We start from the raw sequence: 14,358 nt of genomic DNA on the forward strand, positions 1-14,358 counted from the left end.
CCCCCCCCCCCCCCCCCGGGAACTCGCGGCAGCAGCAGCCACCTCCCAACGCTAACCTCCTTCATTTTCAGCCCTCGCGGAGGCGAAGGCGGAGTCCCATCGGCCGCGGTTGAAGATTTTCATTTTCCTCCGAGCCGCGCTGCTCTCTTCTTCCCGCGGCCCGGAAGAGGAAGTGGAGAGCATCGGGTGCCTGCGCGGGAAGACCCGCGCAGGCACCCGATGACTCCAGCGCTGGCACCCGGCTGACACCCGATGACTCCCGCGCAGGCACCCGGATGACTCCAGTCGGCGTGCCCTCTGCTCCTCCCCCCCGCGGCCCGGAAGAGGAAGTGGTGAGCATCGGGTGCCTGCGCGGAAGAAGAGACCACGCTAGTGTGGTCTCTTCTTCCCGCGCAGGCACCCGATGCTCTCCACTTCCTCTTCCGGGCCGCGGGGGGGGAGAAGAGAGCACGCCGGTGCCGCTGACTCCAGCTGTCCTGCCGCGTTCCGCCCGGGCTGACAGCATTTTAAGCCCGGGCGGCGGAGGACCGGGGAGCAGCTGGGTCAGCGGGGAACAGCGAAGTATGGCGACACTTGTCTGCGAGCCAGATGCAGCCCTCAAAAGAGCCATATCTGGCTCGCGAGCCATGGGTTCCCGACCCCTGATCTAGAGAATCTAGGTGAACTGGAGATGGACTGGGTAAACTGGCAGAGGTATCAGTGAACCGATACTTTTCAAGTATATGCACAAGTATTTCTAAATGGGTTATAAACGCGTACTTTATAAAATACCTGCCTCCCAGTAAAAATTGAGGTTATTATGTGTACATGTTCTATTTTTTATGTACCTAAAATATGCGCATGCATGTTTATAAAATAGGTAGGGACAGTATGCGTTTTCTTTGCAATGGAAAAATTTGCGCCTCCTGAAACAAACACACATACTTTCTGAGCAGAACTACATCGTATTTTATAAACTGTGCATCTCCCACCGCAGCCTTTATAAAATCCTATAAAATCCTATAAAATCCTTTATAAAATTTCTGTGTATCCACTTAGGTGCATGCATGTTGTACCATAGAGAGATTTGAAAGTTAGGCTTCCTGTACATGGAATTTTATTCGCGGTAGGTGGGAGGTATTCTTTGGGGATTTTCAAAAGCAGGCGTGGATTTTTAGCCAGAAAATATGGAACTGCACAAATTGTCAGGTGTGAAATCTGTGTGGGTAATTTTCCTTAGGCCATTTTCAAAGACAAAGAACGCACCTGCCTTCCCTTTTACAAAATCTGTGGGCAAAAAGTACCCAGGCACTTTGCAATAATGTACGAGGGTGAGGCCTGCGTGGACTTCCAGCAAAGATAGCCATCTCGTAAACATACCCAGCCATTTTAAAAGGAAGAAGAGTTTTCAAAACGCTAAATGCTAATACTGCCTCCGGAATAAAACATATATCAGAATGAGAATGGTTAACTTGAATGGCTTTGCTGTAACTGCCAACTGAGTTCTCAAATTGATAGTATTTATGCTGCTAACAACAACATGTAAAATCTGAACAGACTTTTGCTCAAGTGTGCTGGAAGGTGAGCTGAGTTAAAACAAGCAATGGGGGAAAAAAAAAAAACCCAGGTAACCATGGTGGTCTTCTTTCAAGAGGTTGTGCTTGTCTGTGCTGGTCAGTGTTTGGCAAATGGTCCACTTTAAATGAGAAGTCAGGCAGGGAGGTATAAACAGAAAAGAGAAAAAGGAAAAAAAAGGCAAAGCAGAAGAATGCATTCCTAAACCACTTTTCAGAGAAATCATGGCTCAAAATAATTCTTTGCTAGCACTTTGAAATGGCCTTCGAGGAATAAGTAATCCAGGCAGATCAATTACTGATCAAACACCTAACCTCACAGCCACCCCAATATTTCTATCGCTGCACAAACAGCATTCATTGCAACCTAGAAAAATGCCTGAGAAAACACTGGCCTTTCAAACAACAGAGCAATACAGCTCACAGCACACATCAACAGATTTAAGTTGAACATTTAATGGAAAAATGATGTGGTCTATGTGCTTCCTGAGGGTGCATTTCAAACAGCCCTGCATAGGCTAAATCTGTGGCTACTTTTTATTTGCAGAATTTATTTTCAAAGCAGATTTATGCACAAAATCCAATTTGCTCAAAAGCAGATGTTAACTTTGTGCAGGTGGATTTACACCCATGCTTTTGGAAAGTAAAGCATCTTTGAAACAATGAAGGTCATTCTCCAAGACCTTTGCATGCATAAAATCCGGTTTTATGCGTGCAAGTGCCTCTTTACTAACAGCCCCAGTGGGCATGCAGGTACAAGTATCCACGGACCACGATTCCCTTGTGGATTTTTTACGTGCATAATCAGAGACGGCCAGCTCCAGTCTCCAAGAGCAGCACACATGACAGCGAGATCTGTATGCACTACCTCCTTTTTAAGCTAATATATCTTATATATATATAATATATATTCATTATAGATATCCTGAAAACCAGGAGTTGGCTATCGCTGAAACAGGTGTTCTGGGGGGGGGGGGGAGGGTTTGAGGGGGTTGAAATTTATGTTCATTCTTTTGGAAATCGAAAGGAATTACTTTTTGTGTATGCTCGCCATAGTTGTTATTAAACAGTCACTTGCATGCATAAAAGCCAGGTTTTTATATGCACAAGTGCATTTGAAAATTACCCCCTCTATTGTTTAGCAGGCCAGTGAAAAAGCAGATTTTGGTCAATAGCTGAGTTCATCGGTTTAAGTTGAAAGGCAGGTTGGCAGATAAAGGTACAATAAGCCTGACAATAAGTTATCTCACATCACTCTAGCTGGAATCTCATCCCATAGCTGTCATGTTTACACTTCCTGATTAATAGAAAACAACTTCTCAGTTCCCTGAGGTTCTGCCAAATTGCCCAAGAAGGCCCTTGGTGCCTCTCTGTGTTGATGCTTCTTACTTGGTATAAAACAAACAGCTGCGTATTATCAATATTTTGCCATTAGCCAACAAGTTGATATTATAAGGCTTCAATTGCATTTGTCAAAAGACTGGTGTGTTAAGTGGAAAATACACTGTTACATACCTCTTTCAAACTGCAACTTTTTATACCGCTGCATAATTTCTGTTGCAACCATGCACTCAATCTAGTAAAATAAAATTAAGCAAATATCAAATTATAGAGATACAGAAAGAGTTGATTCTTTCATATGGCAGAGAAACCTAAAAAATACATTAAAGTGTTAACATCCAACATGGGTCGGGCCTTTGCTTGCCAGTTTGCAGTTAGTGCTCTCATTTTTTAAAACACCTCTTTTTATCACTCTGCATTACAGAATTCAGCTCAGGAGCTACTCATTAATCACTGCTTCCCTGCAATGTTCTTGAGGAGGCAAAGTAATAAAATGCAGTTTGCTGAATGCACTGGTTTACTTCTGCTTAAGCGCACACGTTTGGTGTGTAAAACTTATTTCTGAGGCAGGAAGAGTTTTAGCACACAAAAATTGTGACCTACATGGGAAGTAAAAAAAAAAAAAAAAAGAGCTAATTTTAGTGCAATTTCCATGGAAATGCATGCTAATGAGCTGCAGATGGAATTACTTCCAAAGCAGGAAAGTGTGCTAAAAATTAGCACACTTTTTCACTTCTGTTTTACAGGCCGATGCAATAACCTGTGCGTTAAGAGCCTGTGTGCTGGATTTCAGTGCACAGTTTTAACGCACAGGTAAAAATTTTTTTTTTTTAAACTCCCAATGCAGTATGCTAATGCTATGCTAATACATCGGGAGTTAAAATGTGCCGTCAGCACAGGCTAACCATGCATTTTAAAACTCCGGAGGGGCTAAACAGGAGTGAGCATATAGGAGCACATCTTTTGCTGTAGCCCTAATTTAGGAGCACATCTTTTGTTGTGTTCCTATCTGGCCATGGTTAGACTTAAAAAATAAATGCACCATAAAGCCTATGCCATTTGTCCTTGCAGGTAGAGGGAAAGTCCAGCATTAGCAGCTTTACTCTACCTCTGCCCAGGAATACATTTTCTAATGTTAAGAAAATGTGCACCCAGCCACTGCTCCTCTCTGGGCCGGGAGGGAATGCTTAATGCCTTCATTTGCATGGAACTTCCATGTGAGGGCGCTGAGCTGATCACGCATTTCTGAACGCTCATTTTGTGAGCGTAAAACTCCTTGCTGCATCAGCAGTAAGGTTTACCCTCACAAAATGTGCGTTCAAGTGCAGGTGAATGTACCTTTCTTAATTGCCCTGTTAGTGCTGAAACTTTATTTCAACCCCCCCAAGGGGGGAAGTAAATAAAAGTAAAAAAAAAAATCAGTCAGCAACAAACAGGGAATTCCCAATTTGGGGACCAACATCCCTTGGGACCCAAAGTCCTGATTCAAAGGAGCCCAGCTTCTCCGAGCCTGGGACTCCTGTAAACGGAGCCTCCCCATATTCCCCTCACCCTCTATTGTGCCAGCACATTCCCTAAATTCATCCACTCACTAAACCCCTATTATGCTCCTCCCCACTAAACCCACCCACTCCCTAATTTACCCATCCCCACTGAGCTAATCCCCCACCCATATAAACTACCCCCTCCTACTCATTAATTCATTCCCCACTCATCCTACTACCCCCCACCCACTATCCCATTCCCTCCATGCACCCGCCTCCTCCACTAATTCCAGGACCCCATAAACTTACCTGTCCTATAGAATGGCTCCTCCATTCTTCCTTGCTGGCCATTTAAAAAAATGGTGCCTGTTCAGCTGAAGACACTGACCTCAGCTGAAAAGGTGTCACTGTTAAAATGGCCAGCAGGGCAGAAAGGAGGATCCATAGATAAGATGGAGATAAACATATGAAAACACATGAAGTAACTGGAGATCATCTACAGCAGTGGTGCCCACCTCAAGGCCAGCCAGTGTTTCAGGCCACACCTAATAAATACTCATGAGATATATTGGCGTGCATGGCTTCCAATGTATGCAAATATATCTCACGCATAGTCTTTAGGGCTATGAATCCTTGGGCTGGGGTGGGTGAGCACTACTGCTCCATGGTGCATTATAAGGCACGTGAGAACATGTGCACCAACCAAAAAATGGCAAACTAAATGGGAGTCAACTGTTATGGAGACTCCGGTTTTTTTTTTATATGAAAAGGAGATAATTGGAGAATTCCAGTGAATCCGTGTCAGGGATTGGGAAGAACTATCACACGTGTCAATTTAAATGTAAAAATCAAGATGATCTTGCTAATTTACTTGCAAAGTATAAAGGTTTTCAGAGATCTCCCAGGAAATGCAGCAAACACAGGGAGTAGCAACTTTTCGTGAAAGTATTAATCAACACATTAGTTGATTTAAAATGTGACTCAGAGTTTTATTAGTCACCAAGGCTTTGAGAATCTAGCGGAGAGGGTTTATAAAAGCACAGGATCATAGCAGGGATCATATATGGAGATAGGTTCTAAGTTTTTAGGAGTCCTGAGATGCCCCCAAGTCAGCGGGATACGTTTCTAGCTGAATAACCAGTTATCTGGCTGCCTCATGATCAGTCAGATGGCAAGATTTACAAACCTCAACATTCAAACCTCAACATTTGTTCAGCTAAGTCCAAACTTAGCCAGACAAATGGCACTGCATATGGGCCTCTCTGTCTATAGTCCTAAGGAAACATGAAGAGGGCAATTTTCAGAAGCCATTTACATGTGTAAATACCTATTTATCTGAGTAAGCTGGTAGTCTGAAAAATGCCCTGTCCTTATCTGGCTAAAAGCATGCGCAGGGATCCCCAATGCACATACTTTCAGCAGAAGTGCACGTGCTTAGGTTGGGGCAAGAAAATAATGTGCCTAGATTACATTTTTCAAATCCACACGAAAAATGTTGACATTCATACACCGGTATCCAATTCTTCCCAGAGAAAGTTTCTCCATAAGAAACGAGTTACAACAAAGCCAGACCACAAAGCCAACATGTCATGTGCTGAAACCTCCAGTAACAGCTCCCAACCAAAGTTGGCAGCCCTATCACCGGGTCATGACGACAGCTGAACGAAATCTACAAAACCCAACTCAGGAATAGCAGAGAAACGTGGAGACAGAAATCAGAGGCTCTGACTGGTTACCAATGCAGTCACAATTTACCCACAAATGACCGCGAAAACTGCATAAGGATTTCTAAAAACTACAGACAAGCAAGACTGACTTTCATGCTGTCCATCCTCTACTTATTCATTTCACTGCTGCCGCAATATACGCTCATCGGCCACTGCAGTTTCAGGTGGCTTACCTCATTCTCTTGTAGATGTCCTCGCTTTGGACAGGCAGAATCGGGACAGCTGATTGCCGTTTCCAGACCTTCCTTGATCAAAAGTTCGACGTACTGCTTTAAGCACTGTTGGGAAACAACACAGGGTATACATATCTTTCCAAAATCTGAGCTAGTAAAGAACACAGCACTTACTGCACAAGAAAAGGCTTTAAAGAGTTCAACTGTCAGTAGGAGACTGAAAAGGAAGTAAAAAATAAGTTTTATTTACAGAATTAACTGGATGCCATGAAAATGGCAGGAGACAAATTATGGGCACTACCCATCTCTCTCTCTCTCAGCTCCGATTCCCTAACTAGCCAGGAATCTGTATTGGGACCCGTACTTTTCAATATATTTATAAATGATCTGGAAAGAAATACGATGAGTGAGGTCATCAAATTTGCAGATGATACAAAATTGTTCAGAGTAGTTAAATCACAAGCAGATTGTGATAAATTTGCAAGAGGACCTTGTGAGACTGGAAAATTGGGCATCCAAATGGCAGATGAAATTTAATGTGGATAAGTGCAAGGTGATGCATATAGGGAAAAATAACCCTTGCTGTAGTTACATGATGTTAGGTTCCAGATTAGGAACTACCACCCAAGAAAGAGATCTAGGCATCATAGTGGATAACACATTGAAATCGTCGGTTCAGTGTGCTGTGGCAGTCAAAAAAGCAAACAGAATGTTGGGAATTATTAGAAAGGGAATAGTGAATAAAACGGAAAATGTCATAATGCCTCTGTATCACTCCATGGTGAGACCGCACCTTGAATACTGTGTACAATTCTGGTCGCCGCATCTCAAAAAAGATATAATTGCAATGGAGGAGGTACAGAGAAGGGCGAACAAAATGATAAGGGGATTGGAACATCTCCCCTATGAGGAAAGACTAAAGAGGTTAGGACTTTTCAGCTTGGAGAAGAGACGGGTGAGGGGAGATATGATAGAGGTGTTTAAAAATCATGAGAGGTCTAGAACGGGTAAATGTGATTCGGTTATTTACTCTTTCGGATAAAAGAAGGACTAGGGAGCACTCCATGAAGTTAGCATGTGGCACATTTAAAATTAATCGGAGAAAGTTCTTTTTCACTCAACGCACAATTAAACTCTGGAATTTGTTGCCAGGGGATGTGGTTAGTGCAGTTAGTGTAGCTGGGTTTAAAAAAGGATTGGATAAGTTCTTGGAGGAGAAGTCCATTACCTGCTATTAATTAAGGTAATTTATAAAATAGCCACTGCTATTACTAGCAACAGTAACATGGGATAGACTTAGTTTTTGGGTACTTGCCAGGTTCTTATGGCCTGGGTTGGCCACTGTTGGAGACAGGATGCTGGGCTTGATGGACCCTTGGTCTGATCCAGTATGGCATGTTCTTATGTTAAGTTACTAACTGAAGCAGCATTCAGTGGGTAGCCTAGCCCCCAACTTGTTGTGGAAAACCTTAGAGAAAACAAGGAGTGATACAACTTGCTGCCCGGCATCTTCTCCAAGCTCAATTAATATTATAGCCAGAGCTGTTTGCTTTTTTGGGGGGTTTTTTTTGTTTGCTTGTTTGCTTTTTTGTTTCATTTCTGAAAGCCAAATGAGAGAAATGCTGCTCACTCCTTCAGCTTGCTCCTCACAGCAAATGTAGGTTTTGCAGCAAATGGGAGGCAATGCTATTTTTAAAAGTTTGTTTTAGAATCATCAGATTTAAAGTAAATACATCAGTGACATTTGTAACAGGACAGAAAAAATGTGCACAAACTCAAGGGTTTTCAGTGTTAACATGCACCCATTTGGCATAAGGCTAAAAGAAAATGTTTTAAGATTTTGTGCCAATTCTGAAGCACATTTATATTTACTTAACATTTATGAATAAGCACAAGTGGCTGAGTTAGTGCAAGTTTAAAACTTATGAGCAATCTGCACCAATCGCCAGGACCTCAGCTCTTGCTACTGTCCATTTGTGCGTCTTTCATAAGCATTCATATTTCATTCACTTTCTGAAAAAAGTTTGAAAAGTACACATGAATAAAGCCTTAACTGACCCCACTGCTCACTAGTTCCAGGCCTGCTAATGCAGCCATTTCTTTGTATTACCATGTGCCCAATGTGCATATGACCAAGGGATTCCAACAGGTAAAAAGCGTTTTAACTAAGTAAATCAGCTGTTTGAAAATGTGCCCACTCTGTACACAGGCAGAAGTGTACACAGACCTCCACAACCCGCACACTTTTACCCGCAGTACAGTGGAGGCATTCCTAGGGAAGTGATTAGGTCAGGGGTGAAAAACTACATGCATCGTTTTGGGATTTTCAAACCTACTGAGAACATTTTCTAAAGGGCTCTGCCTGGCAAAGTGCCTTCTATCAAGTGAATTTTCAAAAAGGATTTACTCGTGTAAATGTAACTAATATTGTAGCATTTTTTAAAAGCCATTTACACACACGTAACGTGCACTTACATGAGCAAATCCTATGTACAATTCAATTAGCATATTGTCGGGGGACTGAATCTTACATATTTGATTAGACAACCTTGACTTGAAGGGATCTGCACTTGTAAAGGACTTTCTCTGATTAAAAGGACTCTGCTCATTTTTTAATAAATGATGAGGTAATCTCACTTTTAGTTTTTTACAAAAAACTTCTTTGTTTATACGCAACCACATGAAGTGTTAACGCAGCACACATTTGTAATTTTGTACGTTTCCGTTCATGCCCTCGACCCACTACTATCGTGGCTCTTCACTGTCCCTTCTGAAATCAATAAATGCAGTTTGGCCTTTAGCCACCAACATGCCACCCAGCCCACTATTTCCTTTGAGGTACTTACACCCTGGGGATAGTAGACTCCATGGTTGAACTCTCTTCTGAGGTCCAGCCAGGCCTGCCTCATGGTGCAGATGTTTCTTCCCTCTCTCTAGATGGCGAACATCATTTCCTTGTTTGCCATCATTAAGGTGGCCAGTATGGCCACATCCTTAGCAGTGAAATTTGGCTGTGTTGCTGAGGGAGCCATTTTGGAATGAGCCCGCCCCAGCAAAACCGGAAGTGCACGTACGTGTGTGAAAAAGTATGCATGTGCTTTTACAACCTGCAAGTTGTAAAATACTATATTAATTATTTGTGGACCCCTATATGTGTGTATTTGGGGGTCACATGAGATGTTTGAAAGTCTGGTTCCATGTGTGTAGCTTTAGTCAGAAAAAGTATCTGCAGGTGCAAATTTCTGTGGTACTTTTCTCTGGGCTAATTTTCAAAGTAAAGTACATATACGCTTTCCTTTGAAAGCTGGAGCAAAGTCTGTGGCTTAAAAGTACCCTTGGACTTTGCAGCAATGTGGGAAGTTAGAAAATTGCCCCCAGTATGCACGTAACAACTTTTACTGAAAGTTTCAAATTGTAAAAATATTTTTCTTTAAAAAAATTATAAAGTTCCTCCAAAGTTTGATCTCTGTATCTCAAGAATTAATTCTCCATTACTCTTTTTCTCCATTCCAGCCCCGTCAATATTTTTAGCTTTCGCTCCTTTTTCGTGTTCTCGTTTCCTTTATTCTCTTCCATTTCTTTCCTCCTATCCCAGTTACCTCAGGGGTAACTGGGATAGGAGCTCCATCTGTTCTCCTCCACTTCTCCCATGCCCCATGTCTTTTCCTTATTCTCTTCACTGGCATCTCCTTCATTCTCTCCATCACTCCTGTTTGCTCTCACTCACAGCATTTCTTCCCTCCCTTCTTCCTCACCTGTCTCTTATCCTTCCCTTCTCTGGTGTCTTTCAGTCCTTCCTTACTCGCCTTTGCTGTTACTGACTCAGCCTGCTGTACTGCCTCCCTCTGGGTGGCAGCTCGCTAGGGCTTTCCGTCAGCCACAGCATTGGCAGAGAAAGGAAAAGCGGCTGCAGTAGCAACACCGCTGGCACCTAGAGGCACAGGGTCCAGAGCAGTAGGTGAAAGGCAAAAGTAAAAATGAAATAACACAAAGTACCCTGACGACCTGGTTGTGGGCTGGGCAGAAAGGGAAAACTTTGAAAATACAGTTTAGCTTTACAACAAAAGTAAGTCTATGGATGTACAGAAGATTCAAGATCTTTACATAGAAACATAGAAATGACGGCAGAAGAAGACCAAACGACCCATCCAGTCTGCCCAGCAAGCTACTCACTTTATCCAATTTTTTTTCCCTTTTTCTCTCTCCCACCTGTTACTATTGGCTTCCAGTACCCTCCAGCCCTAATTCCCCTCCACCCCACCACCAATGCAGAGAGCAGTGCCATATCTGCATCCAAGTGCCGTATCTGCATCCAAGTTAAACATGCCTTTGCATAATCAGTCCAGGTTATGATGGGATCCGAGGCAGTTTTTCCATCAGTTTACAGTTCATTTGAATGGTTATGGAGTACTGAGCCCCAGAGGGGGAACACTGACTTCCAATTTATGTGAATAGGACTGACAGCACAGCCTTACCAGAGAGTGTCAACAAAGCCTATACAAATTTGGGATCATTAGAATTGTGTTGATTTTAATCATATTGGGGGAACACTGAGCCAGATTCAACACAGAGGGACACTGTTCATTTTGCTGAGTGCCACAGCTTTTATTGCTTTTTCCCAGGCATCAATAGTGAATAAGAAAATTACATTTGAGGCCAGACATTTCAGCAGACTTGTTCTGTGTACAGCAGGTATAGGACCTTAATAATGTACAAAATTAAATCCCGGCAGGTACTTTACCAGGCCTCCCTAACCCTTCCCCCAAAAGACGCCCTTTTCCCCTGCAAGTGCTATGCGCAGTGGGGTAGATTTTAAAAGCCCTGAGCGCCGGCGGCCTATTTTGCATAGGCCGCCGGCGCGCAAAGCCCCGAGACGCGCGTAAGTCCCGGGGCTTGCTAAAATGGGCGGTCCGGGGGCGCGTCTGCGGTCCGGGGGCGTATCCTGGGGAGCGTGTCCGAGGTCCGGGGCGGTCGTGGCCGAGTGCCCCGACACAGCGGCCTGTGTCGGGGCCTGGCCAGCCGGCACGCACAAGTTACGCCTACCAGTGGCAGGCGGAACTCCATCGAACAAGGTAGGGGGGGGGGGGATTTATGTAGGGCCAGGGGCGTAGGTTAGATAGGGGAAGGGAGGGAAAGGTGGGGGGGACAAAAAAAAAAGTTCCCTCCGAGGCCGCTCCGATTTCGGAGCGGCTTCGGAAGGAATGGAGGCAGGCTGCGCAGCTCGGCGCGCACAGGCTGCCGATTTTGCGCAGCCTTCCGCGCGCCGACCCCGGAAATCTGGCGTACTTTTGTTTGCGCCAATTGCGCGAACAAAAGTACGTGCGCACGCTGTTTTTAAAATGTACCCCAGTGTGTGGACATTTTCCCTCTTAGGGGTAGGGGGCACATTTTCAAAGGATTTGTTTTTAAAATGTACCCCAGTGTGTGGACATTTTCCCTCTTAGGGGTAGGGAGCATATTTTCAAAGGATTTGTTTTCTGCAGGTAAACAAAATTGGTTTCTAAATAAACTAACAGAGGTTCAGAGTAGTTAAATAGTGGTGGAAAGAAATGTCTTGTTTTTATGTTAATGCTAAGTCAATGCTTGGTGTAATAAGGTCATGTAAGAGTGAATAGCACATATGGTTATGTAAATAATAGCTGCGGCCACGGGTCAGCCGGAGCAAAGCCCCCAGGGAAAGAGGAAAGTCACTACTTAAGGGCGACCCCCTGGTGACCCGACTCAGGGCCCGTGACGCTAGGCCAAGGACCATCACTGCAATGACCAGACTGGAATAGGCATGCTTGGAGGAGGAGATATAAAACAAGGGGTGGGAGGGGGAAATCCCTGGGTAGTTGCGAATAAAGGCTCAGCCCTGGTTCCACTTGAGCTGGAAGTACAAAGGAGCAGGAGGAAACAGCTGGTCCAAGAAGAAGCTGCAACCCTCATTTCTCCAGTATTCTCTGCTCAGGGTTTTGGGTAATGCTAGCAATAAATGGAGAGTAAGAAGAGAGTGTGCAGAGGCTTACATTGTCCATGTGACGCATTTGTAAAAAAACACTAGAAAGCAGAGTCAGCACAGTTTTCTTTAAAAAGTATAAACTACAAATCAAGACTGAGCCAACTGGTATCCTAGAAATGAGACAGGAGAGACACTGTATGTGAATAGCCCTAAACTGGGAATGAGAAGAAATGCTTTCAGCCCCTATCCTGAAGTAGAATTAAGGTACTACAGTAAAAGCCTCCTTATCTAGCATGCTTAAGGTACAGTCCATGCTGGTTAATCAAATATGCCTGTTTTCTGAGAGGTTTTCATTCAAAGATGAATTTGAAAAGCTGGGCAAATGCCAAAATCAGGAGAATGGTGCGCGGCTGGCTCTTGCACTATTTAATAAGACGCCTGGATGAATGCACAAGAACCGATGCGTGCAAATCTCACACCGGCCATAAAAAGGGACATGGGCGTTCCGCGGCGGGGCCAAGAGATGCGTGCACAGGTACCTATCAGGTCCACTGCCGCATAACTTTATTTCTGCTATGGAGGAGGCGTATGTTAAAAAAAATAAATAAATAAAAGGGAAGGGTTGGAAGGGTCTGAGGTAACTGGGGGGAGTGCAGGCCAAAGAACCATGGAGTTGGGAAGAACTAGGAAAAACTGGGTGAACTGGTGAAACTGGTCTTTGGCTGGACACGCATCTGTTATAAAATACAGTCCCTTGCATATCCATAAGCTGACTTACGCTGCTGGGTGCGCACAAGCTTAAAATTAGGCACACACATACACACGCCTAAGCTATTTTAGAACATACACGCATATGTGTGCACATATTATAAAACTTCCACGTCTCTGGGCGTGCTCTCTCTCTCTGCTCACCTTCTTTGGCAGCAGTCCCAGCGATTTTCCTTCACCCAGCGCTCAGTTTGGTGGCCATGGGGCCATCAAGGAGCGTGTGCACACGCTCCCTGCCCTGCAAAGTCCCCGCATCCTTCACCCAGCCATAAAGGAGCATGTGCAGCGTGGAAGGCCCCGCCTCCACACAATCTAAAAAAAATGCTGAGCGGAATGCCAGATAACCAAGCATTCCAAATAGTGACAAGCTGGATAATGGTGCTTTCACTGCATGTTCCATCTCTAATGTAGAAAGAGTCTGATGATACTGAAAATATATTATTAATACATATTTACATTGAAGAAATTCAAGTGCTTGAGGCTTCATGGTAAAATGTCTCAATATGCTGCTGCAGATAGAGTGAGAAGCAGTTTTGGGAGAGTGTGAATAGACACACTCATATTTAAAGAACTCTATAAAGAAGTACCGGTATATTATATAAAATGAGAGATACACACCAAAATAGAAAACCCAAATAAAGGATTTGTACCCCAGTACACATACATGAGGAGCTGTCAGGCTGAAATCTGAAAACTATACTCAGGCAAATACATAAAAGCAATAGAAAGAAAAAGGCAAATTATAGACACTATGTCTTTCCCTTCTATTATATACCAGAACTGGCAGCTGCTTATAAAACTATGAGTCCACTTTGCAATTTTGGCAAAAAGTCACAATCCACTATGGTTTCTCTTATGCGTTATGTCACTAGCATTTCTTGCTGGAATAACAGCCTTGTAACACACAATTACCTATTATTTTACTCACAATTATAGTGCCCTGTAGTGGATTTACTGTACTGGTATGCCTTACAGTCAATGTGAAAGCAATTTCGTCCAATGAATCTAAATACAATCCAAAATATAATCTCCATCTTGCAAGTGATGCTTCAGGATCCAAACATATGAAAAGATTGTGCGTACACTAGGGAGCTTTACTATTGATTGTGGGATTATTGCTTACTGTAAGACCAATAATGCAACATTCTCTGGGTTGTGGATGAAAATTCCAAGGAGATAAAGTTGGTCATGGCAACATGAGTTCCCCCTTACCTCATTTTCCATCACTTGCATGAACTGTACTTTTAAAAGCCACTGGACATATGTTTTATGAATTCCAAAAAAATCCTGTATTCTAGCAGAGCCATAACATAAGAATTTGTCTGTTTGAGAAAGACAATGAGTTCCCTCCCATGCAGGTGAATTTTCAAA

The 14,358-nt window shown here is 43.6% G+C and overlaps 1 protein-coding gene across 3 annotated transcripts in view; it reads right to left on the reverse strand.

The window, feature by feature from the left end:
* The window catches only part of RNF144A (ring finger protein 144A), a gene marked incomplete at its 3' end in the record, with an annotated part of 87,285 nt that overhangs the window by 26,158 nt on the left and 46,769 nt on the right, over positions 1-14,358 (reverse strand). For all 3 annotated transcript variants that reach the window (XM_029595896.1, XM_029595898.1, XM_029595897.1), the window contains 2 exon segments: positions 3,069-3,129; positions 6,279-6,383. In XM_029595896.1, coding sequence (XP_029451756.1) covers positions 3,069-3,129; positions 6,279-6,383 — 166 coding nt within the window.

Source organism: Rhinatrema bivittatum, chromosome 3, assembly GCF_901001135.1.
Source record: "Rhinatrema bivittatum chromosome 3, aRhiBiv1.1, whole genome shotgun sequence".
NCBI classification, from domain to species: domain Eukaryota; kingdom Metazoa; phylum Chordata; class Amphibia; order Gymnophiona; family Rhinatrematidae; genus Rhinatrema; species Rhinatrema bivittatum.